Source organism: Dermacentor albipictus, chromosome 4 (genome assembly GCF_038994185.2).
Source record: "Dermacentor albipictus isolate Rhodes 1998 colony chromosome 4, USDA_Dalb.pri_finalv2, whole genome shotgun sequence".
Lineage (NCBI taxonomy): Eukaryota > Metazoa > Arthropoda > Arachnida > Ixodida > Ixodidae > Dermacentor > Dermacentor albipictus.
In genome coordinates this window covers 136,579,774-136,599,341 of record NC_091824.1, presented here as the reverse complement: position 1 = coordinate 136,599,341, position 19,568 = coordinate 136,579,774, and the positions used below count along the sequence as shown (strand labels likewise).

The window sequence follows — 19,568 nt, the reverse complement described above, 5'->3', positions numbered from 1 at the left end:
AAACCCAAGCTCGCTCAAAACATACACAAGACACAAAGAAATCACTTAATTCCAGTTAAGCCTGAGCAAGAGCAGTGAGAACAAATATCAACACATATAATAATAGACCAAATCGCAAACGGCAAAAGTAAACAAAACGAAAAAAAAAATCATTTGCGATGTATGTGCCACTGATGTGATGCAAGGAAATGACTCAACATGTAAAGTATCCCGCATGGTCAACGAGAGCACCCGAATATCTTTCGATCTAGTAGCGTTGGTTTCGACAATAGATAAAATTGTGGAAGCACGTTCCACTGCGATATAATCCCAGTCAAAACAAATTATAAGGAGAAGAATGAAGAACCTTTATAAAACTGCGTGAACAAATCATAGCATACAAGATCCAATAAAATGGCAAGAGGTTCATGAGCAAGGAGGTAAGTTATAGAAAAAAAAGAAGACAATTACAAGGCCGCTGAGCGTTGTTACGCGCTACCCTGGAGTACGCAACAGCGTACGTCCCCGATATGACGCAATTGGCGAAATGCAATTATTTTCATCTTCAAATGTTCTAGCTTTTCTTTCTTGGCTGTCCCTTCATTATTGAGAGACTTCGTGAAACACTGAAGGCGCAAAAGAGGTTGTACGTAAACATACTCTAGCTAACCGCCGCAGCTTGGCCGCGGTGCATGCAGACAGCCAAGCAGACGACAGCGAAAAGCGTCACAGAAAAGCTTCGCAGTTGAACGAAAATTTGTCCTGGTCCGGGACTCGAACCCGGGACCATCGCCTGTCCGGGGCAGACGCTCTACCATCTGAGCTGGCCAGACGGCTAGCAGATGGCAAATTTTTCTAGAACAGCGAAGCTTTTCTTTCGAGGAACCCGTATGGGTTTCCTTTGTAGCACTTAGCTACGTTTGGGTGGATGTCTAATTTTCCCTTTATTAATTAGCTCTCTCCATCTTGCGGGTTTCCGCAGAGCTATTACGCCAACCTTTCACAATATAAAGGTTATCCTTTATAAAACGTTTATACACTTGTGTTCCAAACTTGTTCCACCTCTGGAATAGAGGCCGACCTTGTGAAGCGGCCAGCACTCAAGGCACGAAGACACCGGCCCACCGCCAATCTCTCTGAGATATAGAGCAATAAAGTTTTTCCATTCCATTCCATTCCACCTCTCAAACGTAAAATGGGCTCCTGCAAAAGTACATAACGGTGCTTCAAGCTTTTTAAAAGTGCCCGGCAAGAATTTTGATTAATCATTTATACGATGACAAACGCTGCATGGAAAGTGACTGATCGATTAAAGGCTAAAATGATGAATGATTAATCGTTAATAGAATTTACAAAAATTACTCGACCATCCAGCCGGCGCCAGAGAACATTCAGATGGTCAGAAGGGCGGAACAGTGCCACTCAAGCCCTGCAATCCGGCAACTCTGTCCAGTCGGATCGCCGGTCGGATACGCGGCCAATCCGCGAAGCCCGGCCGTCCGGCCGGCCGGCGTAGCAGCCGACCTTGGTCTTGGTTTTACATTACTTTCCACCCGAGGGCATATTTATCTTTTTTTTTTTATCTGCAATGATTCTGAGACGTTGTCTAGTTTTCCAGCCCACAGTGAGTCTTGGAGCTCTGCGGTGTACACGTTGGCTCTCAAAAATGGTAAGCACGAATGCAGGGAAAGCCCGAGGCATGATTACTCCGCTGAAGCAGTTGTAATGCTCGATTTTGCCGAAGTGTGTCTGCTGTGTGCAGCAGAAAATGCGCGAAGTTTGAGGTGAAACGCTATCAACAAGTGGTTGGGCCTTTCTCCGTCGGCGCCATTCCAACGAGCATAATTGCCTTCCCGGCAAGTTCCGTGCGGCCGTTGCTTAAATTAGAGCAGTCTGGACGGAATTGTTACGTATGGACGGAATGCGGGACAGGTCGTCCATTAAAATAATAGTAATAAAACATTTAAATTGCCGAATTCGATAGGTTGCAGAGTTCGAACAGATTCATGGATTTTGTTCGCAATAACGCAAACGAAAGCAAAAAAACAAAAAAACAAATGCAGCTTTGGTGTATAGTAAAATATATTTTTACAGCTGACTTTATGACGTCTTCATTGTTACGAAAGATGTACAATGCTATATTTTCAGCACATGATAGTTTAATTACGCTGTCAGACGCTCCAGTTGGCAGCCGATGGAGCGTGACGCTATATCGCTGGAACTTTTAAAAAAAAGTTCCATCAAAGTGGAAACGTGTTACTGTAATAATTATGTGATGCACCGATCCAGTTAGCAGCTATCAGGTAGAATTCAGATGCAAATTCTAGCAAAGCGGAGACTTCCTACGGCACTCGTTGCCCGGTTCTAATTGGCGATTGGCTGCAGTGTAGTACGCGCGTGGGTGAACGCTGCTAGACGAGTTTTTGCGTACTGCGTGCAAAGCTGTGGAGATGAACCATACCTCATTCGAACGAATGCTGCCTGTTACTTTCGTTGGCAGTTTGGTGGTTGAATCATGCCTAGTTCAATATACTATTCGGGCGTTTTCGGTGCTCATATGTTTTACACTTCACTCGTGTTGGGAAACGATGTAAAAATAAACAGAACGTTCTCTTCGCTCGCTAATTTATTGGAGAAGAGTGCACTGAGCAGGATTGGCGCAGATTAGTGTAGTAGCATTGACGTCAACGCTGCCGGCAATTTGAGTACCACTAGCCCCATGGAAGGGGCTAGCAATAGATCGCTTAGCTGTGGTTAACAATAGCACAAGTCCCCTTCACTGGGTAGATTACTTTGGCAGACAATCATTTTCGCAAAACATTGCAGTATTTAGCCTGAAGACAAGCTCAAGGTTAACCTAATTTCCTGAAAATCCTTATGCTATCAATTGCTCCAAAATATATCTGCTGTGCGTGTGTTGCTCGCTGGTATTCTGCATTGCAATTCAAAAGTGAGGAAGCAGTCATTTTCTTGCCACAGCAGGCGACTGAACGACATAGGCACATTTAAACTCTAACAGCCATGAAGAGAATGACAACTGCATACTAAAAACAGTTACAAGATGGTGCGGCTTAAAGAAGTTTTAATGTAAGCAAACTGCAAACAATTTTGTACCGACCTTCATATGTAAAGCAGCCGAGGGAAACTCCATCTCGCATTACTGTCGTTGAAGCACTGGAAGTGCCAGCTAGCAGTTTAAGTGCTTATTCAGCATGATTAACGAAAATCTTGATTTGTATACATATGACAATGTGTTCTAAAGTTCAAAATATTCAGCCCTGCCCCATTCCCTTTGTGATAAAGTTATGGAATGTTATGTTACACATAATGGTCAGTTCAAAATTGTGCCCTCGCATAATTAGGGAGATTGAATGTTGTCTCTGAAGGACATTTCCACTCTGGGGACCCCGTGATGGAATGGTGTTGCTAATATTCAAGAGCACTTTTCCTGGAAATTTGAAGATATACTTTCAGAGCACATGTGTAAATCGGGAATAGTTTTGCTGGAGCTCTACAATTGACAATTGTGTGCGCTGCATCTTGCAAGCCCACGACATTGCTCACCTGTTTCGTGTGAAAATGTAGCGTGGCTGAGACAGGCCAACACCTTGATATAAGAGATCTACCAGGGAAGTCTTTGGGAAACTACAGGTGTTGAGTACAGGCAGTGAACCTTAAGCAGTAAAACGGAAAAACAAGCCGTAGCTGAGGGTTCACTGTTACCTTCTGTCCCTTGCAATCTTCCAAGAGGGCGAAGCTTAACAACAGCAGTAAAAGAGAAAATGGAAAAACAAGCCATAGCTGAGGGTTCACTGTTATCTTCTGTCCCTTGCAATCTTCCAAGAGGGCGAAGCTTAACGACAGCAGTAAAAGAGAAAATGGAAAAACAAGCCGTAGCTGAGAGTTCACTGTTATCTTCTGTCCCTTGCAATCTTCCAAGGCTTCCAAGAGAACGAAGCTTAACGATGAAGAGAGGAAGACCAGCCTCACACCCCTGATTGATGCTGGCTGGACACAGGTCAAAGACCGTGATGCAATATACAAGGAATTTCTATTTAAAAATTTCAACCAGGTAAGCCATAGGTATTTATGCATTTCCATCCAGGCTTCACAGTTTTGTTAGTGCACAGCTGTAGTCTAAATGCTTCTAGTGAATCTTCTGCCTGTCAGAACATCTATGCTCTGGATTGTATATAGCAAGTAATACATGTCGTTGAAATTTAGCCATTTTATTTACTATGGATAATGTATATCTTATACAGGTGAGGTCAAAATACCTCTAGAGGACCTTTCACCTGTCAGAACATTTATGCTGGGGATTGCATATAACAATAACTCTCATTGACATTTACCTGTTTTATTTACTCAGCATGGTGTATATCACAGAGGTTATAATAGATTCATTTTTTATTCATTCACTAGTCTGAGCATGCCCAATACATAGGCCATGGGTCTAAGATAGGACCTGTAAGCTACTGCAAAGGCTACCAGAAATCTATATTGAGCTATTATGGCAGGTTATTTGCAAGAAACATGGAGTGATGATATTGCTAGTGCTGCATACAGCTATCATTGTCTATGAACGCCTCACAATGATATATATGATGTACAATTCATGACTAAGTGTGAGAATTTCAATGTAATCTTTTTCAGTCGTTTGGCTTCATGACACGTATAGCAATGCAAGCCGAGAAGATGGATCACCACCCGGAGTGGTTCAATGTCTACAACAAGGTCCAGATAACTCTCAGCACCCACGACGTCGGCGGCCTTTCCAACAACGACATCAAGCTTGCCAACTTTATTGAAGTCGCTGCCAAGAGCGTGACTGCTTAGTGGTTGTCAAGAAGCTTGTGAATTTCACCTAACAAATGTGCCAACTGTGTGCGTAAAGCAAAGAATTTAACATTGTCACAATTATTGTCTCAATAAAAGGATCACGCACCAACAACGCAATGTTATAATTTTAATTAATATCTTCATATGTGCATAGTCGGCGTCAAAAGTTTACAGACTGTGGAATTAGAAAATGTGATGGTAGCCAGTAAAACTGCATAGCACTATGTTCGCATATACTAGCACAGACTGGAAGTCCGCATACCAGGTTGTGAAAAACTTTTTTTTCGCATCTTGCAATGCATAAATTTTTGATGCCAACTGTACATGTGTTGGCACTTGTGGAATTATACAAGCCAAAGGCAAAATGCTTCAACATATATAAGAGCACAATTTGCCGCTCTACTTTCCTGCATGCTTTTGCCAAAACTTTGATTTTGCTGACAGCACACACGTGTGTATTTTAATGCTTTCCCATCCTGGACACTCCAGCCAGTGTTTGCACTGGGCTGGTTCTGGAAGCACTTGATGATGGTTAGGAATGCTTGGATGGAAAAACCAAATAATGTGAAATGAACCCTTAAATAAAACTAACAAAATTTCGCTTTGGCCAAATTGGTTACAAGCAGTGTACTATTGAAGTGCCCTTGGAAAAGCTACAAGGCTGTTAATTGCTTAATTAAATTAATTAATAGCCTTTACATAAGCACCTTAGCGGAGGAAACACAGGCACTTGGTGGTTGCTAAACATGACACAGATCTTAAAGGGCGGCCTTCAACACTTCAGCGTGCCACCAAACCGTAAAGGTCAAGCCTAGGCATTGCACTGGTTCATTTTTTTTTGTCCACGCTATAAAACATTACTTGAAGAGTGCTACGAAGACACGGACTAAAAGAACATGTACGACGGACAAGGCACTGCATATAGTGCCTTGTCCGTCATGCATGTTCCTCCTTTAGTCCCCGTCTTCGTAGCGCTCTTTTCTTCAAGTATGCAAAACCAACTCGCCCACATCAAGCTTCTGCTGCTATAAAATATTAGAATGTTTCACCTGGGCATGATCAATCTTAATCGCCTGCTGAATTTCTCTTGTACATTGTTAGCCATCGATATTTATTGCATCTTGTTTTGTCTCGCCAAAACTTTCACGAAAACTGTTTCCATAGTCGGACACAACTTAAGACTGAAGTGAATCTCCGCCCACGCCCTCATAACCGCCAGCCACTGTTCCTCCGTGAGGCTGCAAATTGTTCGTAGTTCAAACTTCCCCTGTTACCTGAATAAGGCGGTAACTACAAAATTATAAGCGTGTCATTTTATACATTTTCACTCATCTATTATTGCGGAACGGCAAAAACCTAATTCTTTATTGAACCAAAATAAAATGCTTGCTTTGCTGCAACAATTTAGTGTCAAGTTTCACTTCAGTTGGCATTGAAGTTTCATGATTAAAACGGGCTCAGCAGTGAAATGAATCGTACCGTGGACTTTTGAAGAACGAAATGCTCAGACTACAAAGTCCGTGTCCGTTGCACACCTCATCGCTTCGGCCGATGAAAAGACAAGAACAGCAGACGCTCCGGAGATACCAAGTACGACATTTCGAAAATGTCACATGACGACGACTTTGTTTGCTTCGGTAATTGTCTAGCAGAGTAACACGACGACGTGTGGTCTGTGTGCCTCAGTTGCCACCTGCTGTTCTTTTTAAAGTTGTATCCTACTATAGTGCCCCCAGGATTGTGTCAGTGTGTTAACAAAAAACTGAAATCACAATTGGCTCCAGTTGCGTTGCATTCTTCCACAGCTGGCTCATTGGTACCCTTTGGTACTACTGCGCAAACAAGCTCGTGCCACTGCTCCCGCATTCGTCATCGTAATTAGGAAAAACAGATGTAACCAAATTACAGCGACGCTGTTGTGGGCTAGTTCCCCAGGATCGTGTCCGTGTGTAGACGCAAAACTCCCCATGTGTGGGCTGATCATGAAGATGGTGCAATGCCAGGTACGGTGGAGGTGAAGCAGGCGTTAAGCACTCCCCACACGTGGGCCGATCCGGCATGGAGGTGATGCAGGCGTTAAGCAGTTTCCGTAGGTGGACCGATCCTGAAGATAGTGCAATGCCGGGCCAACCCGCGGCGGAGGTGCAGTTTGCCATTAAGGGGCCCACATACACAGCTTTGTTGGCCATCCTTCACAGATTGGAAGGGCACAGACTTTCTTTTCCCCCTTTCTTTGCCATCTGTCTTTTTTACTCCCCACTCATGTGGTAGCCCTTTGGGCGACAGTATGTTGATGTAAATGAATAATGTTCCAGGTTCCGTGTAGTTTTCAGCAAGTGGTAATGCTGGCAATTTGTCTAATTCTAGCATTAAAATATATATATATTTTGAAAGTTTTTCACGACACATCAATTTGTATATAAAACATGAAATATAACATGGTGGCTGTTCTACACCTATGCTACATGAATTTAGGCTTTCTATAGCTGTCCAAAATTTCCCTGCAGTTGTTGTTAGGAATTGCCTGCCAGGGTGGCAAAAGTGCAAGTTACTTCAGCCTGCTGCACATGTTTCGATCCAAACGGGGTGGTGGCGCACTTCAGAGAACTGTGGATAACCGGCAACCACGCGGCGAGGGGTCAGCTCAGGGGAGTTCTCGAGGGGATGTCATTGGCGGAACCTCCCCATGCGCTTTTCGAGACACCAGACAATGTGCGAGGTCCACTCTGGAATTTAGAGACACCGACTGGGGTCGGGTGTGACCACCTGCCTATGGGGGAGTTGCCGCGGGAATGCCGTCGGAGGCCCCTTCCCACGCGCCGACCAAGACGCAAGACAATGTGCTACCCGGGCACGCTACCCGAGTCGGCTTCGAGTTCTATGAAGCCCCTCTGACGTTGGCCCTCGGAGAGAGCACCGAAACCTGTGCGGCATGTGTGTGTGTAAAACCCCTACCCTCTTCTCACAAAGGCGACCACGAGTACTTTCTACGGTGACGTCAAACGGAGTGGTTATAAGCAGCTGTTGTCAGCTGCTAGGGTGTGCTCGTTTGCTGTATTCTTCGTCTTGCGGGCTCCATTTGGGAGTCACGCTAGACTGTGTAAATGTATCCCATGTTCAAATGATATGTAAATAAACCCTGCTCTCCTAAGTTCCGATGAAGAATCAAGGTCCTCCCTACAGCTACGACTGACAAATCTATTATTGTCAAAACTTGTTTGCAGTAAAACACTTGCCTTACCAAAGTGGGCAAAGCATCGAAGCATACAGGTGTATCTTTTGGGCACACCAAAGGCATAAGCATCAACAGCCTTTAATACAAATAAAAGGTTGGGCATCCAGCAAAAAGAGCACAGTACATATCACAAAGTAATTTTCTAGACACCACCGGAACACCACATAAAGTAGTAGGACAACAGCTACAAATACTAGAATTTGTGTATATATATATTACTTGGCCTAGTAGCTTAAATAAAGACACTAACAGAATGCAGGATAGCTTCCCTGATGGCATTTGTGGCCCACCGCTGCAAGGCTCAAAGCACGAGAACTTTTAAAACATGACGTTTACGCTCACTGCAAAAGGTGATTTCTTGATCCCTTATTTTGGCCAGTAGAAAGAAATATGGGAAAAGCCCCTAAAAACTTGATTCTTTCACTCCAAATGACAAAATGGCTTCCTGGGAAACACTAAAGTGCTTTCAGTATGAAAATGCAAAGAACAAAACAATGTTATTGAACACATTTTGGAGCACAAGCAAGATCCTCCACATGAGTGTGATATTTGCACTAAAAGCTAGGCAGTTTGAATGCATGCATGAACTCAATGAGATGATGATATGGCTCCTTCTATTAAACAATTCTGTAGTCTCAAGATGGTTCTTGCAAAATGAGGAAACAACTTGCAACAGTGAGCTGCACATACACCACGGGCTACAGCAGGGGATGCACTAGCGACATCAAATCTCGTGCTTGCTTCTCAGCTTTTGTAGTTTGGTATCAAATACTGTACGCATTGTTCACTGGGATGTCCATGCCATTGTACAAGACTACTACCGTGCAAAAAACCTGCACAGTGAAACAAAGACAAGGAATGAAGGGAAGAGGCGAGGGGGGATGACGATGATTGAGGTCCCGCCAGAGAGGATAAAAGTGTGAAATGACAACACACAGTGCACCAGAGTAAAAGCAGCTTCAAGAGCACTTTGTATAGAATCACAAAATTCCTGCATCACAGGTATGCCTTCTGCTGAATATGCCGAGTGACGTCTACACGCTGAAGAGGTAGCCTTAAAACTGTTGTCAAAAGCTTGAATCTCTCAAGTTTGCATTGCAAAAAAGTCCTTTTAAGTTGCATCTGCAAGTTGCATGCAGGAGGGTGCTTAACGCATGTGGCTTGATACATTTGTGCACTTGTACTACTTCTCGTCACACGCAAACCAGGTGCAAAAGCAAATGACACGGGCATTAGAACACAAAGAAAACATTGATCAGAAAAGCACCAGGCACAATACAAGTACAAGCCCTTGCAAGGACTTTCGGATTGTCCCCTAATAGTCTTCAAGGATTAGCACTCAAGGCTCAAATCATTTCTTGCCTCTATTGACAGTTCAAGAGCACTCCCAAGTTGTCAACATGACAGCAGGGAATTTTAGGACAAAGCACCAATCCGGTCAAGAGCAATACCATTACTTCTGGCATTCTTCCAGCAGACTTCTGCTGTAAAGGGTAAGCTGTCCTCAGCTGCAGCAGCAGCTAGTTGACAATGCAGGCAGTAGACAGGACATGGCAAAAGCCAATCACACAACACCACATATGGGCCAACGTACCAATGGAGCAACCTGACCCGAATCCCAACAGGGAAATATAGAGCAACATTGCTTCTACAGCACTTCTGCCAAAATCTTGTACACTGGTTAAGTCATTTCACACTGAATGCTGAACAACTGTCAAGCTGCAAACATTAAGTACACCAGCTCCTTGGCTTCGTACCTTCAAGGAATGCGCGTGCAAGTCCTAAACAGCGAGGGAAATTAATATTTTGAAAATTCACAAGTGAGGTCAAGACCGGGCAAAGAAGAGAAAGATATGGCTGCATGTTTGCAGTGATATATAGCTGCATTGTACTGCCTAAGTGTACAGTCGCTATCATAAAGAACACATTGAAAACAAATTTTCTGCATACATTGACACTGTAATGGCCTTAAAAGGACAAGTAATTTAAAGTAAATCGCCAGGCTACATGACAAGCAGGTTGGGAGCCGCAGTATGTGACACAAAAGTGCACATTATAGATACACCGGTTCGAGAAAACAGGATCATTACACCGCCAATGTGTGCAGTGTAAATATCTTGTATAATTTTGATTTGGGCTTGATGAATAAGCAAGGGCAACATCAAAACAAAAGAACAGAACTTCGAAGTCAGGGTTGAAGCAGCTTTCTTTCTACTGCACCAAATGCCTTACGGGATGAAAAAGGCGACGCAGGTTTGTAATGCAGAAAGTGTCCTGCATCAGCCAAGGCTAAACATTTCTGTGGCCTGAGCTGAGAGCCCAAAAAGTGGCTCATAAAGAGCTCTAAAAACGTGATGGCATTTAAAAGATGGAGGGAACGGGGCCGTCAAGCCTTCACGAGTGCCTTGTTGACCCAATGGTACTTGTCAGGCTTCTGGCCCGGTGTCGTGGATGGGGGAAGGCCAGCCGACAGGTTCCACAGGGTGCCGCCACGCGACAGAAACTGCGGCGGGCTGAAGGTCGTGGGGCCCTTAGGAGGTGCCGCACCCCAGGGTGAAGCCCTGGCGCTGCCGCTGCCAACGCCTCGCTTCCGTCCAGATCCCATTTCTGGCAGGGACTGTAACAGATGCACCAAGCAGCTCTTATAATGTGAAACCTTACCATTGGATGGCCTTGCAGGAACCCATGCCACAACATTGAAAAGAAATAGAAAATGAAATTCAGTCAACACTTTTATATTAAAAGGAAATAAGACAGGAAGAATAATTCTCGCTTTGACTCTGCCCATTTGTGCCTCTTGTGGCAACACTTCACTGCTAAGCAAGATTTCCGGGAAGTGCAGCGACACGAGAGCAGTGCCGCTAGAGTTGTGTAGTGTACAGAATGCGTAGGGGTTTTTCTGGCCAGTGAAACCAGTCAGTCCCAGCTAAGAATCGAGAAAAGACACTAATGGTACCTTTAAGCAAATTTTTATTTCTAATATTTTATCAGCTTGCTATATTGGATGTACTAATGCTCTCCCCTATGCGGTGCAACACGCGCAAACTAATCTGAACACCCTCTGGAATGATGTGGTGCTAATTTGCAACGAGAGGTTCCTGCTGTTTCTTTGCCTTTCCTTCCTTCAGATCAAGCTATTTAACAAAAGCAATAATACACTGCCCTGCTGAAGAGCACAGAACCCTGCAGTTGCCGTGGTTTATCATGGCACGCTGCTGTTCCTTGGGCGGGCGAAAGTATTGGCCCACCAAAGTTTTAGCATGAAAAATGGCTATTTTTTAAAGCTTTTAGTGATACTTCCACTTATATTTCAAACATAAAATTGTGAACGGAGGCTCCTCTTTACCTACATTACTTTAAATAAGCTTTCTATGTGGCCCCAAATTTCATTTTTAGGAGGTTTATTATCTTGACCAAAAGTGCTCTTGCTGCACTTTTTTTCTTCATGGCTTAGTTTCAAAGTTCACTTAGCTGAAAACCCTTCTAAAGGTTTTTCAACCGATTTGCTTCATCTCTAAGTATGAGAACGTTGAACTACTGTCCAGCTAAGTCAATGTCGTCTTCACTTTCCGAATCATCAATTTGAGTAGAAGTGATGAGTAGACTGTAATCATCCTCTTCGCTCGAAGAGCCAGTGCATCACTTTCACTGTCATTTTTACTGCGAGGTTCCAGCTGCTTTCTTTTGCACACATGACTCGCACGCAGGCTTTCAGTGGCAGACATCATCCCAAACCTGTCAAAAGGCGCAAAAGCATGCAATTCCAGAAACATGGCCTTTGAGCACTGCAAAGTATTGCCATCTATGTGGCAGAGCACGAAGACTGATGCAGCCTTTGAGGCGCTGAAGAAGTGCCGAACTCTATGTAGTAAAACAAAAAAGCATTAGCAATAGCATTTCAAATGCTGGCACTGCAGCCGTCTATGTAGTAGCATAAAAACTAAGTGGATGTGCCGAGATTATCTAATTTGCTCTGAAAACAAGATTACTGCTGTTGACGAGCTGAGCAGGTCCAAAGCAAAATTATGCAGGATCATATGGTGAGCTTTGCTCATACAAAACAAAAGTTGACTACAAAAGTTGACATAAAAAACAAAACAAAACAAAAGTTCACATACAAAAGTTGACTCGGATTATTCCCAAGAGCCTCCCCTATAGAATCCATGCATTTGTGGACAGCTTTCAGAATCCTTTTAGCAACTGCACTCTTCAGAGTGGACTATTCTGCAACTAACTTTCCAGTAAGAAAACAGAAGCACTTGAAATTTCTCGAAAACTGTTCAATCTTTAAAGGGCCCATCACCACGTCTGGCCATATTGAGCTGACAAGTGCAGAGCATACACTGTGCGATAACGATTGTGTCTGCAAAGTATTACATCGCTACATGCTGCGGAAAGATCTGAACTTTCAAACCGAACGCCATTTTTCCTTCTCCTTGCGGCCGCCGCGCTCCAAGCCGCATGGTGACGTAGTCGTGACCCTGCGCCTATGTAGTCGTGTCCGCAGTGTCACATCGCTCGTGGTGACACGTGACTTCGAAAATTATTCAAGACAACATCTGTTATCTGTGCGATCTGTTGCTTGAATTGACAAATTGAAGTTTAGAGAAATAATAAAACACACAAATGGAATGTCTGCATGTTTTTTGTTTTAATTTATACCGAAGCAAGAGAGATGTACTGCTGCTTCGGCTGCTTGTTTCCATGGTTGTGTGGTCACGTGCGCAGGTACCGAAACTATGCCATTTTCTACCGTGTTCCAGCGCATGATCATGCTCTGCGATCTGGTCGTTCTGCCTCAGTATTCGTGTAGCACTCAATTATACTGCTAGTCATACCTTGCGCACAGCGCGCAATATCGTGCGCTGCGCGAACGAAACAACAGCTCGTGCGCGACACCATTTGGGAAAGTGCGTAGTGCCGAGGGGAGGGGAGAAGCGAGGAGAAAAAAAAGGATGAAGGCAGGGCCTGTGACGTATACGTCACGCCGTCCTCGAGGTCCGGTACGGGAGAACGCAGGGAAGGAATTTCACTTGTGTAGGCTAGACGGGGCGAGTGGACAGAGCGCCTTGCTTGGCAGTGGAGGCCGCCTGCTGAAATCATGGGTTCGTGGCACAGAAATATTTCTATCTCGGCTATTAATGAGCCGATTTGAAAATTTTTTTCGGCAGAGCGCTCCCTAGAGGACACACAACTTCCTGGGTATATTAAAAAAAAAATGCTGACAGTATAACTGTGCTTAGCATGGAAGAAAGAAAAACTAAGGAGAGGGCCTGACGTCACTCTCCCTAAAGCCTCTTCAAACCGGCGCTTCTAACATATGGGGTATTTCCTCCTAATCTCTACCTGTCCTCATCTCCAGCTGCGCTTTGCACCGTGCCAACCAAGGTCATGGCAAAGAGAAGAACCAGCCTCCTTAAAAATCATTCAACCTGCCCCACAGACAACGACAGCAAAAGCAGCAGAAAACTCTGCAGCACATATGGTCTTACACGAAGAGGAAGAGCCATGCATACCATTACCTGTTTTGGCCTGTCACCAGAACGCTGTTCCAACTCATCAATGTTGATTTGGTCCACGAAGTTCTCCTTTCTGCCTCCCTTGAATGAAGCTAGCACATAGTACACACCACGCCGCTCTCCAAACCTGGGAAAAGAGCAGAAAGAAAGAGGAAAGGGAGGTTATGCAGAAAATATCACCACCGATATTCTTCCTGCTTTTTAAGGAATGCCTGGTGAACCGCATCGTAACATTCAAGTTATATTGCTGATTTCATCCATATATGAAGGGACGAGAGGCCCTGCATAAGCATATTCAAGTGCACCCTGTTGTGAATAAAAAAGTTGACACAATCATGCTTAAAGGCGATGAGAATGAGTACTCTAATCGAATATTAGATATGCATACGAGTACAATAGGATATATGCGCTTATATGCCTACTACTAGCATGTTCGAGTGAAATTGCATCTGCATGACCGAAAGTAATATACGAGTTCGAATCAATGCCTTTGCCCCCCCCCCCCCTTTTTAGCCAAATTACAGCTGCAAATGCGAAGTCAACATATCCATTCCCAGCAAAGGACCTTTCTTGGACCTGCCCTGCCTTATCTGCCGGTAACTCCACGGGACTGCGCTGCTGTCAGTTATTGAAGATGGCAGTTGAGCTTCATGCGTACGTCCACAGTGCACGAGCAACGAAGTGCGATTCATTCTCTATGGAGCAAGGAACGAACACCCATTGAAATCCACAGGGAAATACAATTGCCCATGTATGGGGAGAGCTGTCACGCTTTGAGAAGTGTGAGGTGGTGGTGGTGTGAGTTCGCCAAAGTCCGTGAGGACTTGCATGACAATGACAGTGGTTCCACAGGCAGCCAGACCAACTCTACCGCAGGGGCATCTCAAATTTAGTGCCTTGACAGGACAAATGTCTGACCCGGTGTGGGGACTATGTGGAAAATCATGTAAGGTACATAGAATAGTATGTATATTTGTAATTACCTGTATGTACCTTATTTTGGCTAATAAATAATAGGGGCAAAGGCTGATTCGCTCTCGTATATCACGTCTTCAATAACTACATATAGGTATAATCACTTAACTTTTGAGGTGTATTTCTGCTTCTGAAATTTATCTGCCTTTACTTGTTCATTCTCTACAGTTAAGCTAAAGATAATTTGGCATTAGCCATAGCTCACAAGCAACCCCTAACAACTACATCTGTCCAATTTCTTTAGTTTTTCTTCCAGGCAGAAAACCACACATCTATGAATATGCAGAATAGGAAAGGGCTAAGAATAAGGAATGAACATGTAGTTTTTCCTAGTTTTCTAAAGCACTTGTCGTTGATGCATACAGGGTGCAGCTCTTCACTTACTGTTAATTTGTTCCCACTGTGATGTGCTCACTTCATTTCGTATTGCAGCCGACTAAGCACAGTGGTAAGTAAACTATATAAGCTCAGCAGAATGCGTTCACAGGCTAGTTGGTGCGTATTCATAATAAACTTTAGTGCAAACAGGACAACACAAGAAAGGAGACACAACAAGGTGCTACTCTCAAATGACATTTTTCTTACGTCCACACCCCTACTTATAGGAAAACCAGAACTAAGAAGCATGCGCAAAGAACCCATCGTGACATACCCATCGACAGAGTGAATCTTATAAAGAATTATAAAAACAAAATTGCAACGGAAGCAACAGTTACACATTCCGACTCAAGTGATCTTACACGTATGCTCCTTAAAGGGGTCCTGAACCACTTTTTTATCAAAGTTAAACTTGACTACTTCAGAAATACATTGCGGGAAAAAGCACTTCAATGCGTTCGCAGATCGCCTTCATTTCTTTCTCAGTGTTCCCACTTTTTCTTCAATGCCTTGCACAGCAAAGACTATGGTGGAGCAGCGTGTGGCCACACCACTTCGCCTATTGAACATTACTGCGGCGTGCTGTTCAAATTCGGTTTTGGATGTTCACATAGATGCCATCATTTTCGATTTTGGCACCTACGACGCGCCAAACATAGTTGTTCTCGGTGACCATCTGCGCTACGTAGCAGACTCTGCAGCTACATGCAACTATACTGCACGTGCATAGCGTTTACTTTGAGCATGGAAGAGCCGTAGAATAAGACACGGCTTGAGTGCACATTTGTGCTCACTTTGGGACGTATTGCTGGTGGTTAATAAAAGATAACGAAACAGCAGAAGTGGGAGGGGGCAGTTGTACACTTTTGCTATGTACAACTGCTCCCTCTTGCTTTTTATGGCATTTTCCTTTTTCCTTCTTTCGCATTTTTCTTTTTAATCGCCACCAACATTATCCCAAAGTCCTAAACGTAGGAAAATCTTTTTCAGTGTGTCCACCTCACAGGGTCATGCCACTGCTGTATATCCTCACGACGATGCCTACGCCGATTAACGTCCCTCTAAGGACTGACTCGCTGCCATCCCCTGCGTCTGCTTCCCACTGCCGCTCCATTTTTTTTCCAGACTCCCTGTTGCCATCTTAATGCGTTGAAAAATTTCCCAACGCGCTGCTACTAAGCCACTCGGGTCATTCTTCCAACTCATGTCCCTTCAGTTGCTCCCACACTGACCGCACCATTTTTATAAAACCATAAACACAAGCCACCTATGACACCTTCTGTTTCTGTCCAGTTCTCTGGAGTCTTACCATAGTCTCCCTCCCCAAACAACACACCCACCCCATTCTCTCTCTTCTTTTTCTTCTCCTGCCACCCTCTCCCGCTCTCTTTGCCTTGTATTTCAAACCCGTCCTTCCCGCAACAACACCCAGAAATGCCAAATTACAGCGCTCATTTTTTCCCTTTTTTCTCCCTGTTTCTTCCTTGACAGCCAGCCGCCGCCAACAGCACGTGACATCACCCTACTAACCCTCAAAAGCTAACCCACCAAGGATGACAAGGCCACCTTTGACAAAGATAGGTCCATCTATCAAAATGTTGGCCAGCCTTTCTGACGCACTTTATCCCTGTTTTTCTGACTTAACATAGTGTGCTACTCCATCTTCTGGCCCTCTTCTTGATAAGAAACACAGTAGTAGTAAGAAGTGGATTGGTCCAAATACACTTCTTGATTTATGTAAGCTATCAGCCAATAGGAGGTATGCACTGAGCTCGACCCGCGAGGCGGCGACAGTGTCGCCGGGGCAGCCGCGCCATGTTGACGGTCGGGGAGCATCGAAAGAAATGGCAGCGGTCTTACTCGCGCGAACATCTGATCCCTACATTTCGGCCCGCCGTTCGCCTTGTTTTCTTATCCAGTCACTGATATATAAGTAGGACGTTTCAGTGTCTCGCGCACAGTGCTGTTCTACGTCTACGAACACGTCTACGTACAATGTTTACGTATCCGGACAGACTACGCTCCGGCGTGGCCGTGCGTCAACTGAGCTTCGGTGTCGCGGTGAACTGTGCTATGTTCGGATGCAGCAGTCACACAAGAAAGAAACTCGGTGATAGGATTATGTTGTCCAGATTGGGTTCCTCTCGACACGTGGTTATTTCTCTTCTTAACTGCAACCTTACTGTAAAAGAGCACAGCAGCTATGTGCGAGCACGCCTCTGCCAGGCCTGCCTTGCAAGCGCAGTGTGCCACCAGCACCTCGCGGTTTTATTTTGCGAGAAGCCATGGTGCGAGTGGCTTTTCATCGAATGATTGTGATTGACAAACCTGGGAGGGCAAAAAAAAATACTGTTTTGGCAAGACCAGAATAATTGACGTAACATAAAAATTACGAAGGCTGTGTAAAATCATTGTTTAGTTCTCAAGGGAGGGGGGGGGTGGCTTTTTGTTTAATTGAAGCAAATTTAACGCTATCCTTTGACGACGCAAGTGGACGATGCGGAGTAAATTCCGTAATGAAGGCGATCATGTTACGCGAGCACTTCGACGCGCAGCTGCTGCACCCAGCCGCTCGCCAGATCATTGTGGCCTTCCATCGACTTGTAGGCTTTCGACTGCTCGCGGGTCGCGGAGCTCGTTGCATTCGCAGTGTAATCCTTGATGTCTGCGACGTCCACGCGAGGCAGTAGTCCGACATCGCGCCGAAGCTGATGATCTTTGAGTTCGAGCTGGTCGACACAGTCGCACGAGCGCACTTCGTTTTCATAACGCGATTTTTCTGGTTCACTCAACTCGCGCACGAACGTGCTTAGGCCCATCGTTAACCTCAGACGTACTACTCGATAGCCAAGTCAGAAAGGCACATTGAAAAGGTCGTTGACGGTTCGTGCGTATCGGTGGGCCACTTGGCGACGCAGGCCTGTTCGCATAGGCAGCGCGAACCTGCGACCGCAGTTATGGCGGCCTCCGCGGATGCCGCTAGCGCGTCTAGCGGATGACGTCATGTGCATACCCCCTATAGCAGCTATCTGTGAGGCTCTTACATGTGACGACATATGGAAGCCACCGGCAGCTTTGAAGCGGGTGAGCAGACCTTGTTTGAAAAGAGAGTGTTTGAGAAATATGTGACTTCGTGCTCCACTTCTAAGCTCTACACGCCGTACACAACTGCAAAATTTGGCTGCGATGTTCACAGCAGCGTATGCTACATGCGTACTTTATTTTTTCCCCACCATGACCAAGGGGTGGTTCAGGACTCCTTCAAGCCTGGTTGTCTTATAAGTAGGGGTGTCACATAATAAAAATGTCAGTTGAGAATAGCAACTTGTCCAGTCTGCAATCTCATGTCGTCGTGTTTAAACTAAAATTTTTTTTATATATATAGAAGAAGCCAGTGCCCAAAAATGCACTAGTTTCAGCTTACGAAGGGGATGATAGAGGCCATACAAATGTAATGCTCTTTCAATGTGTTGCAAATCCTAGTAGATAAGAACGAATTTCTCGTGAATGCATTTCTGATGTTACAGTTTCGCCACACTAACATACCGGTGACGTTATCGGCAGGATTTTCAAAACTTGCCGGCACTACGCGTACAACTGTTCTAGCCTTGTGCCCCCCTCACCTGCAGCCCACTTCCTCGGGATCCACCCACATGGTCAGCTCGGCAGGCAGGCAGAGATCATCGTACCCGAGGCCGCAGCGGCGTGATGCTTGCTCTAGCACAGGCTCTCGAGGCTCCGTCTCGTTGATACGAATGCACCGGTACGCTTGTCCCCGGGACGGCCGCTCGGGGAACCAGTGGTCGCGGAACCTCTCGGTTAGGACACACCGCAGCCGCTCTCCCAAAGCGTCCAGCTGCACCCGGTCCAAGCTCGAGTTCCTAGCGATGACGCGCACCAGAAACGCGACCGCCGCGTCGACTTCGTCCTTCATCGCACGCTGACCGACTTCCTCCGCGCAGAAGCGACGACGCAAAAGACATTTAACACAGGCAGGGCAGGTAGCCTCCTGCGGGGATTTCGCGCGCACGACCTCGATGTGTGCGCGGGCAGCCTCTGGATCACCGACGCCTTCAACTTTCCACACGGTCAGAGCACTGCGTGAGAAGGGGAAAGGGACAGCGGACGCTCAGTCCGCGCTCAGGTGGCGAACACGCAGTGGCCAAAAGAGCGCCAAAAAGCCCGGATCAAAACATCAGATGCCGCTACAGTGTGCAGAGTACGACGCGGTTAACAAACCGCAAGAAATTCACAGAAAAACTGGCTGATCTAAATCGACGCTTTGCGGTCGGCTCGCTAACAAAGCCAAGCGTCGTGGCGAGTTTTCCCACTTTCGTTTTAAGGAAAATATAGCGAAGCTACCCAACGGGTTAGCATTAATGACGATATATTCAAGCCAACTCACTTGAAAAACTAAAATATTGCCTCAAGAAACGAAAATTCATGGTGGAATAAACTTGACAAACGGGACTTACCAACAAACTCCTCTCACTCATCGACTTTTTATGCAGGATACCTAGCCGCAGTTGCCGAAGTTGTGAATAATGTTAAAATCTCCTCAAAATTTGAGCATTTGTACCTATTTATTGACGCGTATTTTACATAAACTTAGATTAATTTTGTCACTCTTAGATTATTAAGAC

The 19,568-nt window shown here is 45.2% G+C and overlaps 2 protein-coding genes across 3 annotated transcripts; one reads left to right on the top strand and one right to left on the bottom strand.

Moving 5' to 3' along the window:
* Positions 1–1,433: 1,433 nt before the first annotated feature.
* Pcd (pterin-4a-carbinolamine dehydratase) lies at positions 1,434–4,930 on the top strand. Its single transcript, XM_065427252.2, has 3 exons — positions 1,434–1,648; positions 3,920–4,051; positions 4,633–4,930. Exons 1-3 carry the CDS (start codon positions 1,568–1,570, stop codon positions 4,813–4,815), a joined length of 396 nt encoding a protein of 131 aa, XP_065283324.1. The 5' UTR covers positions 1,434–1,567; the 3' UTR covers positions 4,816–4,930.
* A 3,185-nt stretch (positions 4,931–8,115) lies between these two features.
* On the bottom strand, positions 8,116–19,525 carry LOC135898368 (protein BTG1-like). 2 transcript variants are annotated; one of them, XM_065427256.1, is made up of 4 exons: positions 19,401–19,525; positions 18,549–19,022; positions 13,576–13,699; positions 8,116–10,670 (listed from the first exon to the last, which is right to left on the bottom strand). In XM_065427256.1, the coding sequence occupies exons 2-4, from the start codon at positions 18,857–18,859 to the stop codon at positions 10,440–10,442; spliced, it is 666 nt and encodes a 221-aa protein (XP_065283328.1). In that variant the 5' UTR covers positions 18,860–19,022; positions 19,401–19,525; the 3' UTR covers positions 8,116–10,439. The 2 variants fall into 2 exon arrangements, with proteins under 2 accessions (XP_065283328.1, XP_065283327.1); XM_065427255.1 differs by having other exon boundaries at positions 19,331–19,407.
* Between the last annotated feature and the right edge of the window lie 43 nt (positions 19,526–19,568).

What these genes read in the sequence shown, in the direction of transcription:
- Pcd (XM_065427252.2), top strand. Translation starts at nt 1,568, where the DNA reads ATGATTCTGAGACGTTGTCTAGTTTTCCAGCCCACAGTGAGTCTTGGA. An exon ending in CACGTTGGCTCTCAAAAATG is followed by an intron (nt 1,649 to 3,919) that starts GTAAGCACGAAT and finishes CAATCTTCCAAG; the next exon opens with GCTTCCAAGAGAACGAAGCT. An exon ending in TATTTAAAAATTTCAACCAG is followed by an intron (nt 4,052 to 4,632) that starts GTAAGCCATAGG and finishes AATCTTTTTCAG; the next exon opens with TCGTTTGGCTTCATGACACG.
- LOC135898368 (XM_065427256.1), bottom strand. Translation starts at nt 18,859, where the DNA reads ATGAAGGACGAAGTCGACGCGGCGGTCGCGTTTCTGGTGCGCGTCATC. An exon ending in CCCGAGGAAGTGGGCTGCAG is followed by an intron (nt 13,700 to 18,548) that starts GTGAGGGGGGCA and finishes CTCTTTTCCCAG; the next exon opens with GTTTGGAGAGCGGCGTGGTG. An exon ending in CTGGTGACAGGCCAAAACAG is followed by an intron (nt 10,671 to 13,575) that starts GTAATGGTATGC and finishes CATCTGTTACAG; the next exon opens with TCCCTGCCAGAAATGGGATC.